This window comes from Petromyzon marinus, chromosome 72 (assembly GCF_048934315.1).
Source record: "Petromyzon marinus isolate PM22_M1 ecotype Great Lakes invasive population chromosome 72, UKy_Petmar_22M1.pri1.0, whole genome shotgun sequence".
NCBI lineage: Eukaryota > Metazoa > Chordata > Hyperoartia > Petromyzontiformes > Petromyzontidae > Petromyzon > Petromyzon marinus.
This window is the reverse complement of record NC_133738.1, coordinates 5,813,315-5,830,147: the sequence shown is the minus strand read 5'-3', so window position 1 is coordinate 5,830,147 and position 16,833 is coordinate 5,813,315. Positions and strand designations below refer to the sequence as shown.

The window sequence follows — 16,833 nt, the reverse complement described above, 5'->3', positions numbered from 1 at the left end:
GCCATGCCCCAGAGTCTGCCCGTCGCAGTACTCTGAATTGTGTGTATCGTGTCACTGTTTATATCTGAAATTCTCTCCTCTCGGCTCGCCTTCTCACAAAGGACTAGAATCCCTTTGATTTCGCTCTTTACTGTGGGGGCAGTTGTTCATCCGGGGTACGTGTGTGTGTGTAGTGTATGTCCTAATTTATTAAGCAATCTGTTAAGTCTCACCCTGGCCTGATTCCTTTCCCCCTCCTTAAGCCACCTTTTCATCCGTGGAAAGCAGATGATCCAAAATTGCCCTTTTGTGTTTTTCTAGTTTTTCAACTTGTAATAATTATTTCTGGAGCAGTGGTTCTTAACCTTGTTGGAGGTACCGAACCCCACCAGTTTCATATGCGCATTCACCGAACCCCTTTTTAGTGAAAAATAAAATGTGATTTTTTTCAAATTCAAGACATAGATATGTTTTTTACTGGTACACAAAATGAGCCGTGCATGAACATTACCTTGTTCAAAGAATAAAACCAACACAATGCATAAACTCACAACAAATTACATACCTGGAAATCAATGTGACTTCTGCTGTTGCCTTTGAGAGATCAGTTCAGATATGCGTGGCTTCACCTTGGCAAGTGCCACTCTCATGTCATTTTCACAGCAAAGTCTGTTCCTTTTCTTCGTTTTTATGTCCAGCATCCTCGAAAAGGATTGCTCACAAAGATATGTTGTAACAAATGGTATGAAAAAATCCAGGGCTTTCTTAGCAATAACTGGATACTTGTTCATTTGTCGACACCAAGACGTTGAGAGCGTTGTTGTTCTGAAGAGTTGCTGTTGAACCTGGCTCTGCTGAATTTCAATGATTTCGTCGAGGAATTCATCATTGACATCTGCTGTTTCAACAGCAAACGTGAACGGCTGTCTCACCCATGCTGGATATGACTCTCTTGTAGGGAAATATCCGTCGAGAGACTTTGCAAGCTCATCTAAGTGCGTGGCAATTGTTTGCTTCAGTTCCGTGGATACAGAAATATCTCCGATTCCAGACACATCTTCGATCTTACTTGCACAGTCGTCCAGAAGCGGGAAGTTTGCGAAGTTATTGTTCTCTGTTCGTCGTTTCCATAACGGTAGCTTTTTTTGAAAAGCCTTCAGGTGTTCTTCCGCTTCCATGATATTGACTCCACCACCCTGCATCTGCTGATTGAGATGATTGAGAGCTGCGAATATATCAGCCATGTACGCTAAAATGAGAATGAACTCAGAATTTTTGAAGCAATCTGCATGGCAGTGTTGGTGCTCTTGCAAAAACAGGGCTAATTCCACATGCATGGCAAAAACACGATTCAGCACCTGTCCCCGGGATAACCACCGAATATTAGAATGGAGCAGAAGTACCTCAAATTCAGAGCCCATTTCTTTACACAGCTCACTGAAGATACGGTGCCTCAGAGCACTTTTTCGCACATAGTTCACACATTCCACCACAGTTTTTAATACTTCTGCCATTTTTGGAGGTAAGGTTTTTGTTGCCAACGCATGCCTGTGCAGAATACAATGCGTCACAATGATGTGTGGTGCATCGGCCTTTACTAGCGCACCAAAACCAGACTTTCTTCCCAGCATGACTGGAGCTCCGTCCGTACAAACTGCAGAAACCATATCCCATGAAAGATTGTTGTCTCTGAAGAAGTCATCCACAAGCTTCTTCACATCGGCTGCCTTCGTTGTTGTTGTAAGCGGCTTACAAAATAAAAACTCTTCTTTTATCATGTCGTCTTTCACATAGCGTACAAAAACAGCAAGCTGGCTTAGATCAGAAACGTCTGTGGTTTCGTCGAGTTGAAGGCTGAATTTTGCCGGGCTTGAAATCAGATCCGCGACTACTTGAGCCAAGATGTCTTTACTCATGTCTTCTATTCTGTCACTGACGGTATCATTTGAAAGGGGAATTTGGGATAATTTACCTTCGGCCACTGTTCCGAGTATCAGATTCGCCATCTTTAATGCAGCTGGTTTCACAAGTGTTTCACCAATGGTGTGTGGCTTGCCCTGCTTTGCGATCAGGTAAGCAACTTCGTACGATGCTGTCAGGATCGGTTTGTTAACAGGTACAAATCCAAGAGCAGGCAGAGTGGCCCTTTCATCGAATCTGGCTCTCTTCACCCTGAATTCAGCAAGTGTTGTGTTCTTGTATTCCCCGTCTCCATGCAGCTTCAAGAAGTGTTCCTTTAGTTTTGCCGGTGCAAGACTAGAGTTGCTCAACTTGGCGTTGCAAATCATGCAGATAGGACGCTCACTCCCATCACGTTCCGTGATACATGAGAATCCATGTTGTACATATTCGTCCGACCACTTTCTTCTTTTGCCCGACATAGTTAGTATGGATAAAATATTAAAGAAATCACACGACGTACGACAACAACAGTCACACGTTGACTACTGAGTACGCACTAAATTCCCCGCAGCGCTGATTGGCCAAGCAGTGTAGCATGATCATCTGCAGCCAGTGATGGCCAAGCGGGCCGTGTGTGTCATCACAAATTTACACAATAATTCAAGTGTGTCCGGACCTCCGTGGCGGGGGCTCTGCCGAACCCCTGAGATCGACTCACCGAACCCCTGGGGTTCGATCGAACCCAGGTTAAGAACCACTGTTCTGGAGGGAGGGAGGGGCTTCCCCTGTCAGGTCGCGTTCCCCCCCCCCCCGTTCCCTCGCGGTGGGGTGTTACATCTTCTTCTCTCTCACAGAGAGGGGCACTGGCCTTTGAAGTCGTTTCTCTTGTACTGTTTGGAAAAAATATTATTTTATCTCTTATAGCTTGATACCATACCACTTTTGTAGTGCTGATTCTGTAAGTAACTCAAGGTATATACTTAGCTCTTTCGGTAAAGTCACGTTGAAGGGAAACAATAAAATAATAAAATATATTAGAATTTTTATTGTTTTACATATATTTTATTATTTTATTGCTTCCCTTCAACGTGACTTTACCGAAAGAGCTAAAAATATGAATTACTGCAGTCACGAAAGCTTTAAATCAAAACTCAAGGTATGTTTGTAGCAGTGTTTACAGTACTTTCATCGTGGTTTGGAATTCCTTCATGGTATTTGATTTGTCTTTTTAAGGGGAGATGCCCTTTGCATGCGTATGCAATTTCTCGCTATCCCGTGCTGCTGGGAGACAAAGGCGTTTGGGAGTCTCTCTCTATGGGATACATTTTATCTTGGTCACGTGTGATTGACCTCTTTCGCCTTTTTAATTCTTCTGGATGACCCTCGGTCTAATACTTCATAATTATGATTTGGTTTATGTTTAGACAGAATTCATTCTTTGTTCTTTCGGTAAAATCACGTAGATATAAGAATAAAATTAAGGTGAATAACATTAGTGTTAAAATAATATATGAGAAATAATAACCCACTAATCTGGTTTTTCATCGGAGTGTGTGAGTCTATGATGTTCACTTATTCTTGTCGCTAAGTTTTCAAACTTTTACCGTTGTGTTAAGAGAAACAAAAACAATAAAAAAAACGTTACCTGTTTAGTGGCGCCTGCTCTCTGTACTCTTTTGAGGTGGCCTTTTGAAGTCGTGTAAAGATTCCCCAGAATCTCATTAGCAAACCCCTTCTTTTTTTACCATGATTTTTTAATTGCATTGTATGGCTTATCTCCGGCTGCCTGGCCCCGAGTGTGAAAGGCAGCTGCTGTGTGAGGGGACGGGGGTTCGCATCACCCCCTTTTGCCCCAAGCGACACCGCGATTGATGAAAAAAATATAGGCAGAATTATTCTTCATATATTTTTTTGGAAAAAGGCCTATATATACAACAGCAGTATAGCAGCTCTTACAATATTTGCCAGCACCATTGTACAACATTGAACACCTGCATTGGCCAATGTAAACACATCTTCATTTGCCTGATGCCGTGCAGCACGAACAATTCTAGATCTTTAATTGATTGCCATGTAAGCATTAGCAGGTTTCGATTTAAAGCTTTCATGACTGCAGGGATTCATCTTCTTGGTTTTTTCGGTAAAGTCACGTAGAATGGAAATAAAATAATAAAACTAAAACATAATAAAATTAAATTCTCACGCCGTTTCAGCCAAAACACAAGTAGCCTTCCTCAGGTGAAGAAACAGAACTGTCAGGACGACAGCGCTTCAATGAACACTGCTAAGCTTGGCAGCGTCTTTTAAGCTGGGTGGGAGGAGCAGAGCGCCTTGACAAAGGAGTTTACATATCAACAGAAGAATTTAGCATTGAAGTAGCTGTGTTAATGTGTTGGATTAGCAAGGTGTTACAGTCAGAAATTAGCATGTAACTGGGAGATTAGCATGATGTTAGAGTGAGAAATTAGCATGTAACTGGTAACTGAAGTAGCTATGTGAAAGTCAGAGTTTACATATCAACAGAGGCATATAGTATATTGACAATAAAGAACTGCAAATACCTAACTATCTTCTTTGGTTCTTTCGGTAAAGTCATGTAGAATGAGAATAACATAATAAATTAATAAAATAACGCGATAAAATTCTCACGACGTTTCAACTATCATAAAATAAAATAAGCCAATGTGAAAGAACTAAGTATAAACTACATCAATATAATAAATGTACTCAATATATTATTCAATAAGTTGAGCTATTAACATAAAGTAACTGGGTATACACTACACTATATAATGAATACCATATAGTAAACTGATAAAAAACTAAAATATAAACTACATCAATGTTATCAATAAACTCAATATACTCTCCAATCAGCTGAGCTACTAACAATAAGTGGTTATACATTACAATTCTATGTCGAAAAAAGTGGCGGTTTCTTTTTTCTTTTCAACGTTAGCACCACAGAAAGCGACGAGCTTTGTTCAGACGGACGAGTCCATCTATGCTCGGAACGGAGGAGGGGGGAGAAACAGCCACAATGCGCTGCTCTGTCCTGTGTTGCGTTACAACTATGCTATAAATTTCGATTTAAAGCTTCCGTGACTGCAAGGATTCATCTTCTTTGGTTCTTTCGGTAAAGTCACGTAGAATGAGAATAAAATAATAAATGGCTAAAATAAAATAAAACAATAATATTCTCACGACGTTTCGGCCACAGCACAAGCGGCCTTCATCAGGTGAAGGGGACGAGACTGTCTGGAGGACAGCGCTGGAGTGACAAAGAAACGCTGAGATCACGACCTTTAAGCTGTGTGAGAAGAAATAAAACGCCTTGACAAAGGAATTAGCATATAATTTAGCATTGAAATGGCTGAGTGATTAGCTTGTGACTGGTCACAGAAAAGGCTATGTTAAAGTTAAAGCATACACATCCGCAAAGGCACCCCTTGACAAAGGAATTAGCATAGAATTTAGCATTGAAATAGCTAAGTTAAAGTATACACATCCGCAGAGGCACTCCTTGACAAAGGAATCAGCATAGAATTTAGCATTGAAATAGCTGAGTGATTAGCTTGTAACTGGTCACAGAAATAGCTATGTTAAAGTCAGAGCATATACATTCACCGAGGCACCTAGTACAAATCAAACAGGATAATTTAGCATTGAAATAACTAGGCGAATTTAGCATTGAAATAACTGAGTGATTAGCTTGTGACTGGTCACAGAAATGGCTATGTTGAAGTTAAGGCCTACACATCTGAGCTATTCACAGCAACTGGGTATACAATACAATATATAATGAATACTATATAGTGAACCAATAAAAAATACTAAAATATAAATTACCTCAATGTTATCAATAAACTCTATATTCTCCAATCAGCTAAGCTACCAACAATAAGTCGTTATATATCACAATGCTATATGGCGAAGAATGGGTGGATTCTTACCCTTAACTTTAGCAACACGGATAGCTACGGGTCCCATTCAGACGGACGAGTTCATCCATGGTCGGAACAGAGGAGAGGGAGAGAGACAGCTGCGAGGCGCTGTTATACTCCATGTTGTAAACCATACCATTAACCGTGGTGTGAGAGGTATTAAGAGTCAATGCCAGCGAAAGAGCTGCGGTCTGAAGGTCATCGTAAAATACAATTAATTAAGAACGGAAATGGTTCAAAACATCTTTTCAATGGTTACTAAGCCAGAATCCATCTTCTCGGTTGAAATTGTCTTTGTGCTTGTATATGTGAATGGCCTCATGAACGAATCTCTCATGGTAGCCGGTTGGTTTGCAAAGAACCTCCGTCTTGGAGAAGTCAATGTCATGTGAGCCCACTGAATTGTAACAGTGATCTGCCACGGCAGAGGAGTTCGTTCTACCGTGTTTCAAGTCTGCTTTATGTTCGCGGATGCGGTCCGAGATATGTCGTTTGGTTTCTCCAATGTAGCTACTACCACAGAGGCACTTTAGTTTGTAAACGCCCGGGTACTGTATGTCTGGAACCGCATCTTTTACAGATGGAACTAGGTCACGGATTTTATGTACTGTGTTGAATCGGACCTGGATCTTGTGTTTATTCAGGATTTTGGAGATCTTTTTAGTGACCCCTGCAATGTAGGGTAAGGTGATGGTTTTGAGTGGCTCCACAAGAGGATCCTTCTTCATGACTGGAGTGATGGCTTTGCGGATTGTGTAGTCGGAGTAACCATTAGCCCTGAGAGCCTGGTGTACGTGCTTGAGTTCACTGGTAATGTGTTCCTGGTCGGAAATGCATTGGGCTCTATGGTATAGAGTCTTGATGAGGGAGTTCTTCTGGGGTGGATGGTGGTGGGAATCCGGTTTCAAGTAAGCATCTGTATGGGTAGCTTTCCTGTAGACAGAGTGGCTCATTGAACCATCATGTCTCCTTTTAATTAAGGCATCCAAAAAGGGTAGTTTGCCATGTTTTTCGACCTCCATGGTAAATCTGATGGCTGGGTGTATGGAATTGATGTGGTTGCGGAATTGGTCTAGAGCAGGCTGGCCATGTGGCCAGATGACAAAGGTGTCATCCACGTATCTCTTCCATAAGGTCGGGCGTAGAGTGGCGGTCTGGATGGCGTCAGTTTCAAATTTTTCCATGAATACGTTGGCTACAACCGGAGATAGGGGGGAGCCCATTGGGGTGCCCTCAGTTTGTTTGTAGAAAGTTCCATTCCAGGTGAAGTATGTGTTGGTTAAGCAATGTCTCACCAGGGGGGGTACATCAGTGTGCAGTCCTTGATGAACCAGGTCTTCAATGATAGCGATGGTGTCAGGTACCGGGACTTTGGTGAACAAGGACACCACATCAAAACTGACAAGCAGGTCGTCTGGGGACAGGGAAATGCCTTTGATTGTCGATACCAGGTGAGTAGAATTTAGTACCGCAGAGGTGGTTTTCCAGTGAAAGGTCGCAGTATATCAGCAAGAAAACGTGCCAGTTTATAGGTGGGGGAGTTGATAGTAGAGACGATGGGACGAAGGGGTGTATCTTCTTTGTATGTCTTTGGAAGGCCATATAATCTTGGTGTTCTGGCAGCAGAGGGTTTCAACGAGAACTGTTTGGTCTAATCAATTAATGCTGTTGAATCAGAGATGATTTTGTTCGTCTTGGTAACCAGGCTGTTGGTGGGATCTCTTTTTATTTTTGTATAGCTGGCATCGTTGAGTAGTTCTTGAATTTTGTTATTATATTCTGTGTTGTCGATGATGACAGTGGCATTGCCCTTGTCGGCTGAGAGGATGAAAATATCATCTCTTTCTTAATTGAGATAATTCAAAACGTTCGTCTTTGCTGATGTTGCTGGGTGGCAACTTAGCGTTTTTGAGGGTTGCAGCGATTTCAGATCTTGCTACGTCTGCAGCGATGTGACTCAAGCCCTTGAGTGCAACGTCGACATGGGCAATGATATCGTTAACCGGTAAGTGTCTCGGTGTGACAGCAAAGTTTAGACCTTTAGCTAAAACGGATTTCAGACCATCAGAAATGGAACTGTTACTGCGATTAATTACGACTTTGTTGACGTCTATCTTTTCGGTGTGTGGATCCGATTTTTTGCTGGAGAGGTGATTGAATTTGGAAATCAAATTGTCCCTACATTTGGTCGACATAGTAGCAGCCGAAGAGGTAGTCATATTGTCTACATGTTCCCAATCCGATGTAGACATTGTTGCTGTCAATGTTAAGTGTGATTTGTAGAGTGTCTTGTCTAACTGATCGAGTTCGGTGCGTGTAAGTCTGATTTTTTCCGAGATAAGAGCGAAGCTAGTTCTAGCTAGAATTCGTTTTGCATTGAGAGACGTTGCAACAGCAGAGGTTAGTGTAAATGCGGTTGGTATTACCTTAGAGTCGCGGCATCTCTTCAGAAAGGTGAGAGACTCGATTAGTTGAGCCTTCTTATCCCGGAGTCTGTTGAATGATCTTAAGGTGGTGTGGAATCCCTCTCCGTAGAGGCGGTTAAATTTCGATTTAAAGCTTTCGTGACTGCAAGGATTCATCTTCTTTGGTTCTTTCGGTAAAGTCACGTAGAATGAGAATAAAATAATAAATTGATAAAATAAAATAACACAATAATATTCTCACGACGTTTCGGCCACAACACAAGCGGCCTTCATCAGGTGAAGGGACGAGACTGTCTGGAGGACAGCGCTGGAGTGACTTTACCCAATAGAACCAAAGAGTATGGATCCTAGCAGTCACGAAAGCTTTAAATCTAGAAAGGATCCTCTTGTGGAGCCACTCAAAACCATCACCTTACCCTACATTGCAGGGGTCACTAAAACGATCTCCAAAATCCTGAATAAACACAAGATCCAGGTCCGATTCAACACAGTACATAAAATCCGTGATATAGTTCCATCTGTAAAAGATGCTGTTCCAGACATACAGTACCCGGGCGTTTACAAACTAAAGTGCCTCTGTGGTAGTAGCTACATTGGAGAAACCAAACGACATATCTCGGACCGCATCCGCGAACATAAAGCAGACTTGAAACACGGTAGAACGAACTCCTCTGCCGTGGCAGATCACTGTTATAATTCAGTGGGCTCACATGACATTGACTTCTCCAAGATGGAGGTTCTTTGCAAACCAACCGGCTACCATGAGAGATTCGTTCATGAGGCCATTCACATATACAAGCACAGAGACAATTTCAACCGAGAAGATGGATTCTGGCTTAGTAACCATTGGAAAGATGTTTTGAACCATTTCCGTTCTTAATTAATTGTATTTTACGATGACCTTCAGACCGCAGCTCTTTCGCTGGCATTGACTCTTAATACCTCTCACACCACGGTTAATGGTATGGTTTACAACATGGAGTATAACAGCGCCTCGCATCTGTCTCTCTCCCCCTCCTTTGTTCCTACCATGGATGAACTCGTCCGTCTGAACGGGACCCGTAGCTATCCGTGTTGCTAAAGTTGAGGGTAAGAATCCACCCATTCTTCGCCATATAGCATTGTGATATATAACGACTTATTGTTGGTAGCTTAGCTGATTGGAGAATAGAGTTTATTGATAACATTGAGGTAATTTATATTTTAGTATTTTTTATTGGTTCACTATATAGTATTCATTATATATTGTATTGTATACCCAGTTACTGTGAATAGCTCATATGTGTAGGCCTTAACTTCAACATAGCCATTTCTGTGACCAGTCACAAGCTAATCACTCAGTTATTTCAATGCTAAATTCGCCTAGTTATTTCAATGCTAAATTCTCCTGTTTGATTTGTACTAGGTGCCTCGGTGAATTTATATGCTCTGACTTTAACATAGCTATTTCTGTGACCAGTTACAAGCTAATCACTCAGCAATTTCCATGCTAAATTCTATGCTAATTCCTTTGTCAAGGAGTGCCTCTGCGGATATGTATACTTTAACTTAGCTATTTCAATGCTAAATTCTATGCTAATTCCTTTGTCAAGGGGTGCCTTTGCGGATGTGTATGCTTTAACTTTAACATAGCCTTTTCTATGACCAGTCACAAGCTAATCACTCAGCCATTTCAATGCTAAATTATATGCTAATTACTTTGTCAAGGCGCTTTGTTTCTTCTCACACAGCTTAAAGGTCGTGATCTCAGCGTGGCTTTCTCACTCCAGCGCTGTCCTCCAGACAGTCTCGTCCCCTTCACCTGATGAAGGCCGCTTGTGTTGTGGCCGAAACGTCGTGAGAATATTATTGTGTTATTTTATTTTATCAATTTATTATTTTATTCTCATTCTACGTGACTTTACCAAAAAAAACAAAGAACTATGCTATACCTTCCAATCTAAACTACATTAAGAATAGGGTTTTTCCCCTATTTCTGGCAACAAAACTGAAACCTTTTTTGAAGGATTCATGTCTGGATTAACCACAATACCTGCAGTCAAAATGCAAACAAAAAACATACTATAATATTTGATGCAATGTCCTTGAAACTGATTGGTCCACACCAAGGGACGGCTTTCTTTTGAGCCTCGACCCAATTGGTGCTCGACCAGATGACGCCAAAAGGCGAGCACCAATTGGGTCGAGGCTCAAAAGAAAGCCGTCCCTTGCTGTGGACCAATCAGTTTGAAGGACAATGCATATATTATCATAGTGTGTTTTTGTTTGCATTTTGACTGCAGGTATTGTGGTTAATGCAGACATGAATCCTAGAAAAAAGGTTTCAGTTTTGTTGCCAGAAAAAAGGGGAAAACCCCTATTCTTATATTTTGGTACTGGCAAAGGAGGTCTAATGATCTAAACTACATTGTATAATATCGTATACACAGCCCAATGTAAGCTCTAACATTATGCATTATATTGATATGCCTCCAACTAAACTTTTTTCTACATTACACGACTATACACCGTAATATACACTGCCATAGACAAACCCCACCCTTGAATAATACAATGCATTACTATACACTACCCTATACTTTAGACTATAAAATATTAGACTTGGAATATTACACTATGTATTATTCTACAAACCCTACTGTATACCACACTGCTGTATATTCACTATACAATTACGAAACTATATATTGCCTTTTCAATTATGTTAAACATTACACTTATACTATTTATTATTATACGTGCTATAAACCATACCATTGACCGTCGTGTGAAAGGTACTAAGAAGCAGTGCCAGCGAATGGACTGTAGTCTGAAAGTCACCGTAAAATACAATCAATCAAGAACCGAAATGGTTTATAACGTCTTTTCAATGGTTACTAAGCCAGAATCCATCTTCTCGGTTGAAATTGTCTCTGTGTTTGTATATGTGGATGGCCTCATGAACGAATCTCTCATGGTAGCCGGATGGCTTGCAGAGAACCTCCGTCTTGGAGAAGTCAATGTCATGTGAGCCCACTGAATTATAACAGTGATCTGCCACGGCTGAGGTGTTTGTCCTACTGTGTTTCAAGTCTGCTTTATGTTCACGGATGCGGTCCGAGATATGTCGTTTGGTTTCTCCAATGCAGCTGCTACCACAGAGGCAACTTAGTTTGTAGACGCCCGGGTACTGTATGTCTGGAACCACATCTTTTACAGACGGAACCAGATCACGGATTTTCTGTACTGTGTTGAATCGGACCTGGATCTTGTGTTTATTCAGGATTTTGGAGATCTCATTTGTGACCCCCGCAATGTAGGGTAAGGTGATGGTTTTTAATGGCTCCTCAAGAGGATCCTTCTTCATGGTTGGAGTGATTGCTTTGCGGATTGTATAGACGGAGTAACCAATAGCCTTGAGAGCTTGGTGTATGTGCTTAAGTTCACTCGCAATGTGTTCCTGGTCGGAATTGCATTGGGCTCTATGGTATAGAGTCTTGATGAGGGAATTCTTCTGGGATGGATGGTGGTGGGAATCCGGTTTCAAGTAAGTATCGCGGCTGATTTTGTTCCACTGGTTGTTGCACAGGAAAAGCCACTGAATGTACATCAGCGATGTTTGCTTCTTAATTGATTGTTACATCCCGATAAAGTGGACTGTTTTGAATTAGCCAGTTAAGTAAATTGTAAACTTATTTTCGAAATATATAGAATTCACATGTGATGTTTAGATTCTCACGATGTGTTGTGATGACAACCATTGCAGTATTATGCATTGCTTGTGGAAATGTGTCATTAACTTGAAAAATGTCCATAGCAAAGAGCAATGCCTGTCCACGGAAGCCAAATTAACTGAAGACTCCACGGAATTTGATGATCTTGACAAATGGTATAACCATTGATAATAGACGTTGTTAAGACTGGAATCACATCTGGGATTTCACCAGGATCCAAATAATTCCAGTGAGCTTGTGGCAGTGCAGCTCTTTGTCACTGTTGATGTGTCTTGCAACGTGAACACATTTCCAATGTTTGCTTTGATGACAATTCGATTGGTAGATAGTGCAATGCATTTTCGTTACGTCGTACTCTGTAAATATGATTTTGGATAGGAAAGTTTGGTGCAGACTTCACAGATTTAATGACAGAATGTGTTGATTGCATTGTCAAATGTTGTCATGTCAGCATTGAGTGCTTGAAGATGTTGCGATTGATAGACGATTTCGCTTTCATGTGACATCACGTGCTTCAAGTCTTTCTGCAACTCTGAATTGTCACGTGTGTTCACGCACAGATTGCAATCGACCATCACGAGTGTTTCTTGATTTATTGATTCTATGTGATGTTGACGGTCTCGTTGAAATTGGACGTTACGTGCTTGTTTCATCATGAAAATGATCACGTCGTTTGTCAAGTCTGGCGCGCTTTGCCTCTTCATCTTAATTTTGCACGCTTTTCTTGGTACTTTGCCGAGCCTTTTCTAACCGTCGCTTTGTTGCGTAGCAGTTTCATTTTTGCTTTCTCTTCCCATGATCCGTTGTTTGTTTACCATTTGTCGTTACCGTAGGTCCTTGTTTTTTGTTTGATGTCGGTTTGTATAGGACAAATGATTTTGGGTCAAAGAGTGGCTGGCAATTTGTGATAAGTCGGGGCTTGAACTCACGAGATGAGTTAAAAATGTTAATATAAAAGTCACATTTCCCAACCTCAGTCAACTTATCAAGCACAGACAACTCACTCTAAAATGTGCTAGAGTTTAAAGATCTATATAAAGTACCAAAAATGTTAATTGAAAAAAAACCCTACAAATTTCATACCCAAGATTTGAACTTTTGAGCTTGAGATCGAAAGGCCAACATTCAAATGATTTGTCGACCACAAACAGCTTAATTAAAAAAATGGATAAAACATCAATACAAATGTTAAAATGTCACTTTCAAAGGGGTTAGTGCAAAAATGAAGTCATTGACCCTGTCTTTTCATTGTCCCACTGGATGCACTACATCATAATAAATAACTTTTGTAAACACACCAAATAATTTGATGTGACTGTTTACCTTGAAGGAAAAAATTAAAAATAATAGTACGAAAAGAATATGTTCCAGGCAAGTTTCGAAGTGTCGACTCCTACGTTGGGATCAATATATATTAACAAAACCTGTTTGCAAAGCACTCGTCGAATAAGGCTTCAATACCAAATATTAATTGGTTTAAATGAGGCAAGTAATTGATTAATTGTTGGCGATTTTGATTCAGGCATGCATTGTGTCTGGATGTCAGTGTGTGCAAAATTTGGGATCGATTGGACAACGGTAACTGGAGGACATTTTGATTGCAAGATTTGACGACATACAATGAAATTTTTCACAACTTCGTTTAACTCACCGTCGAGAAGTACATCAATTATGTGGTGCCTGCTCCCAGATCAACGCTTACTTGAATTAATAGGTTATTTTATAAATTAATCTTCAATGTACCACTATTGTATGGAGGGTGCCTGTAAGCTTTTGACACGGAGCAGGCGCGCCTGAGACACGTGGCGCCTGAGAAACGTGGCCCTGCTTCTTGGGCGAGCCGATTCCAGAGTTTAGGGACCGCGGCGTTTTTGACCATCACAAAAATATATAATTAACAAGTCGTCCATACAAAAAGTGAATTGCTTTCAAGGAGCCAATTAAATTATTATTAGATATAGGCATGCATTGTCACCGGATCTGAGTACGTGTGCAAAATTAGGGATTGATTGGACAACGGGAAACTATCGAAATGTAAATGACAAGATTTGACGATTTGACCACGACACAGGAGTCAAGTTAAGTAAAACCGTTGAAAAACGTTAAGTTTCAATACGTACACGTGCTAATGATATGTCATTTATACCTAACTGCAGATTTTTTTGTTCTTTTTTTCCTTCTCTCCAATTACACCTCCATTCCAGGTGGTATTCATTACCAGGCCAGAACCTGTGCCACACAAGCACAGTGCAATGCGTTCGACTTCAAGGACCAGATGAAAGAGTACATCCTCGGAAAACTGCCGACGTTCGTTGGCACCGTCGATAGCACCTCCTGCTGCCAGACAGATCGTTGCAACGACGGTAATAAAACAAAAACTCTGTGTTTGGGTTGTTTTTCCTGAAAAACCTAAATGCGGTTACCATACAGGCTGTCCCGGGGATACGAAACTTCCAGGCTTACGAACGCCCGCATGCTTACGAACGCTCGCGCGCTTACGAACATTCCCCGTAAGATGAACCGCGGAACTACTTTGTTCGGCGGAGCGATCCTCCGCTAGATGTGACGAGGCCCCCACGTCATCCCGCGTTGTTGCCACGCCCCTTCCGACAAGCGAGCTAGCATCAGGACTCAGTGAGCGGAAAAAATTACCGATCATTTTTTTCATGTTACCTTTATTTTTTTTATTTTACTTTCATTCTATTCACTATACAGTATTTATTGCAGTATTACGTGAAAATGTACAATGTCTTATTTGTGAGTTTAACTATGCTTCCCTGCTTTTATTGAAACCGTATCACTTTCTTAATGGGACTGATCGTATTTACTGTACAATTAACTCTTGAGTTCTAAGATACGACAAAAAATCTACTTGCGAACGTCTCTCGGGAATATAAAACCTGTTCCTTCATAAGTCAAGGACTCTCTGTATGTATGTTTGGGTCGTGTTCTTGAAAACCTGAACCGTGTACTGTTAAATAAAACCGTACCATATAATATCACCGTGTTTTCACGTAATATCCAATTGTATAACCTGATGGGCGATTTGACCCAAAGCTCAAATGAAATAAAACATTTCGACACAGCTGAGACATTATCATGCATGCATATGGATTCTGAAAATTAGACATGTGATTGAAAGTAAAAACAGTTAGTTATCCTGTAACCCTGTGCTTCCATAGCGCGAATTGTATATGCAAAGTGAAGAATGTATTACAGGGATTTTTTTAATGAATTGGATGCAACGTGATCGAGTGAGCGGAACTACGTCGCAGCGTGAGTCGGAATAAGCGGTCATACGGCTGCCTCGGCATAGCATCACACAGGGTATTGGGATGCTGCTGGATACTTCTAGAGGCTACCCTATACGCGCCTCCATTCTTTGTTCGGCCTGCGTTACGTATAATCTCGCGCGTTATCGTGGACTGTGCTTTACCTCCTATAACTATATGTTATAACGAAATTGAGCGAACTTGAATTGTCACTTGAGAAGGAATAAGCACAGAGACAATTTCAACCGAGAAGATGGATTCTGGCTTAGCAATCACTGGAAGGATTTGATAAACCATTTCAGGTCTTGATTGATTGTTCACGCTTACAGTGCCTTTCAGACAGCATACATAAAAAACAAATTTCGTCTCCCCCCTCCTCTTTTCAAAAAATAGATGGACTAGTCCTGGCAAACAGCCAATCGTTGCGCGTGACGCAAACGTTATTTTTATATAAATAAATAAATATGCCGTTTTCAAAATAAATTTATGCAAACCGACACACCTGATGATGACCGTTTGAGTTATGGTCGAAACGTCGTGAGAATTTTTTATTGTTTTTTTTATTGTTTTATATATATTTTGTTATTTTGTTGTTTCTCTTCAACGTGACTTTACCGAAAAAACTAAGAATATGAATTACTGCAGTCACGAAAGCTTTAAATCAAAATTTAAAGCAGGAGTTGTGTTAAGATGTTCAAACACCAAATAGATATTTATTGTGCAGCATCATGTACGGCATTAACCACACACAGTACTTGTGGTAAACATGCAAACGAATGTGCTGTAATAATTTATTGTAATATATCAAAGCCTGTTATTTTATTGTTTCCCTTCTACGTGACTTTACCGAAAGAACCAAGCATATGAATCCCTGCAGTCACGAAAGCTTTAAATCAAAACTTAATACATTTGTCACAACACCGCGATGGCTAAAACCCGCGAGACGGAATGGCTTTGCTGTACTTGTACGTAATCCTCTTATTTTTACATTTTGGGACGTGCTTTGCCAACAACGACAACAAAAACGTTAGATTGAATTACGTACACATGCAAATTATATGTCGTTTATACTTAACTGCAGATTTCATTTTTCTTCTCTCCAATTACGTCTCCATTGCAGATGGTGTTCGTTCTTTGGCCAGAACCTGTGCAACAAAAGCACAGTGCGATGCGACCGACTTCAAGGACCAGATGAAACAGTACATCCTCGGAAAACTGCCAACGTTCGCTGGCACGGTCGATGGCACCTCCTGCTGCCAGGAAAGTTATTGCAACCACGGTAATAAAATAAACTCACGGTGGTGTACTTCAATGCTTCTGGGTTGTTTTCCTGAAAAACCTAATGGCAGTGAAAATGCAGTACCATACAGGCGGTCCCGGGGATACAATACTTCCGGGCTTACGACCGCCGGCGCTTACAAACGCCCATGTGCTTACGAACGCCCGAGTGCTCACGAATAGCTGCATGCTTACGAATGCCCGCGCTTACGAACATTCCCAGTAAGATGAACCACGGAACTACTTTGTTTGGCGGAGCGATCCTCCGCTAGATGTGACGAGGCCCCACACCCCACGTGATGCAATCCCCTTCCGACAA

General features: G+C 41.1%; 1 protein-coding gene across 1 annotated transcript in view; it reads left to right on the top strand.

The window, feature by feature from the left end:
- Positions 1 to 16,833, top strand: part of LOC116957348 (uncharacterized) — a 70,842-nt gene that overhangs the window by 21,655 nt on the left and 32,354 nt on the right. Inside the window, exons 4-5 of the mRNA XM_076055707.1 lie at positions 14,169 to 14,327; positions 16,357 to 16,515. Of these exons, the coding sequence (XP_075911822.1) occupies positions 14,169 to 14,327; positions 16,357 to 16,515 (318 nt within the window). The remainder of the gene's footprint in view (positions 1 to 14,168; positions 14,328 to 16,356; positions 16,516 to 16,833) is intronic.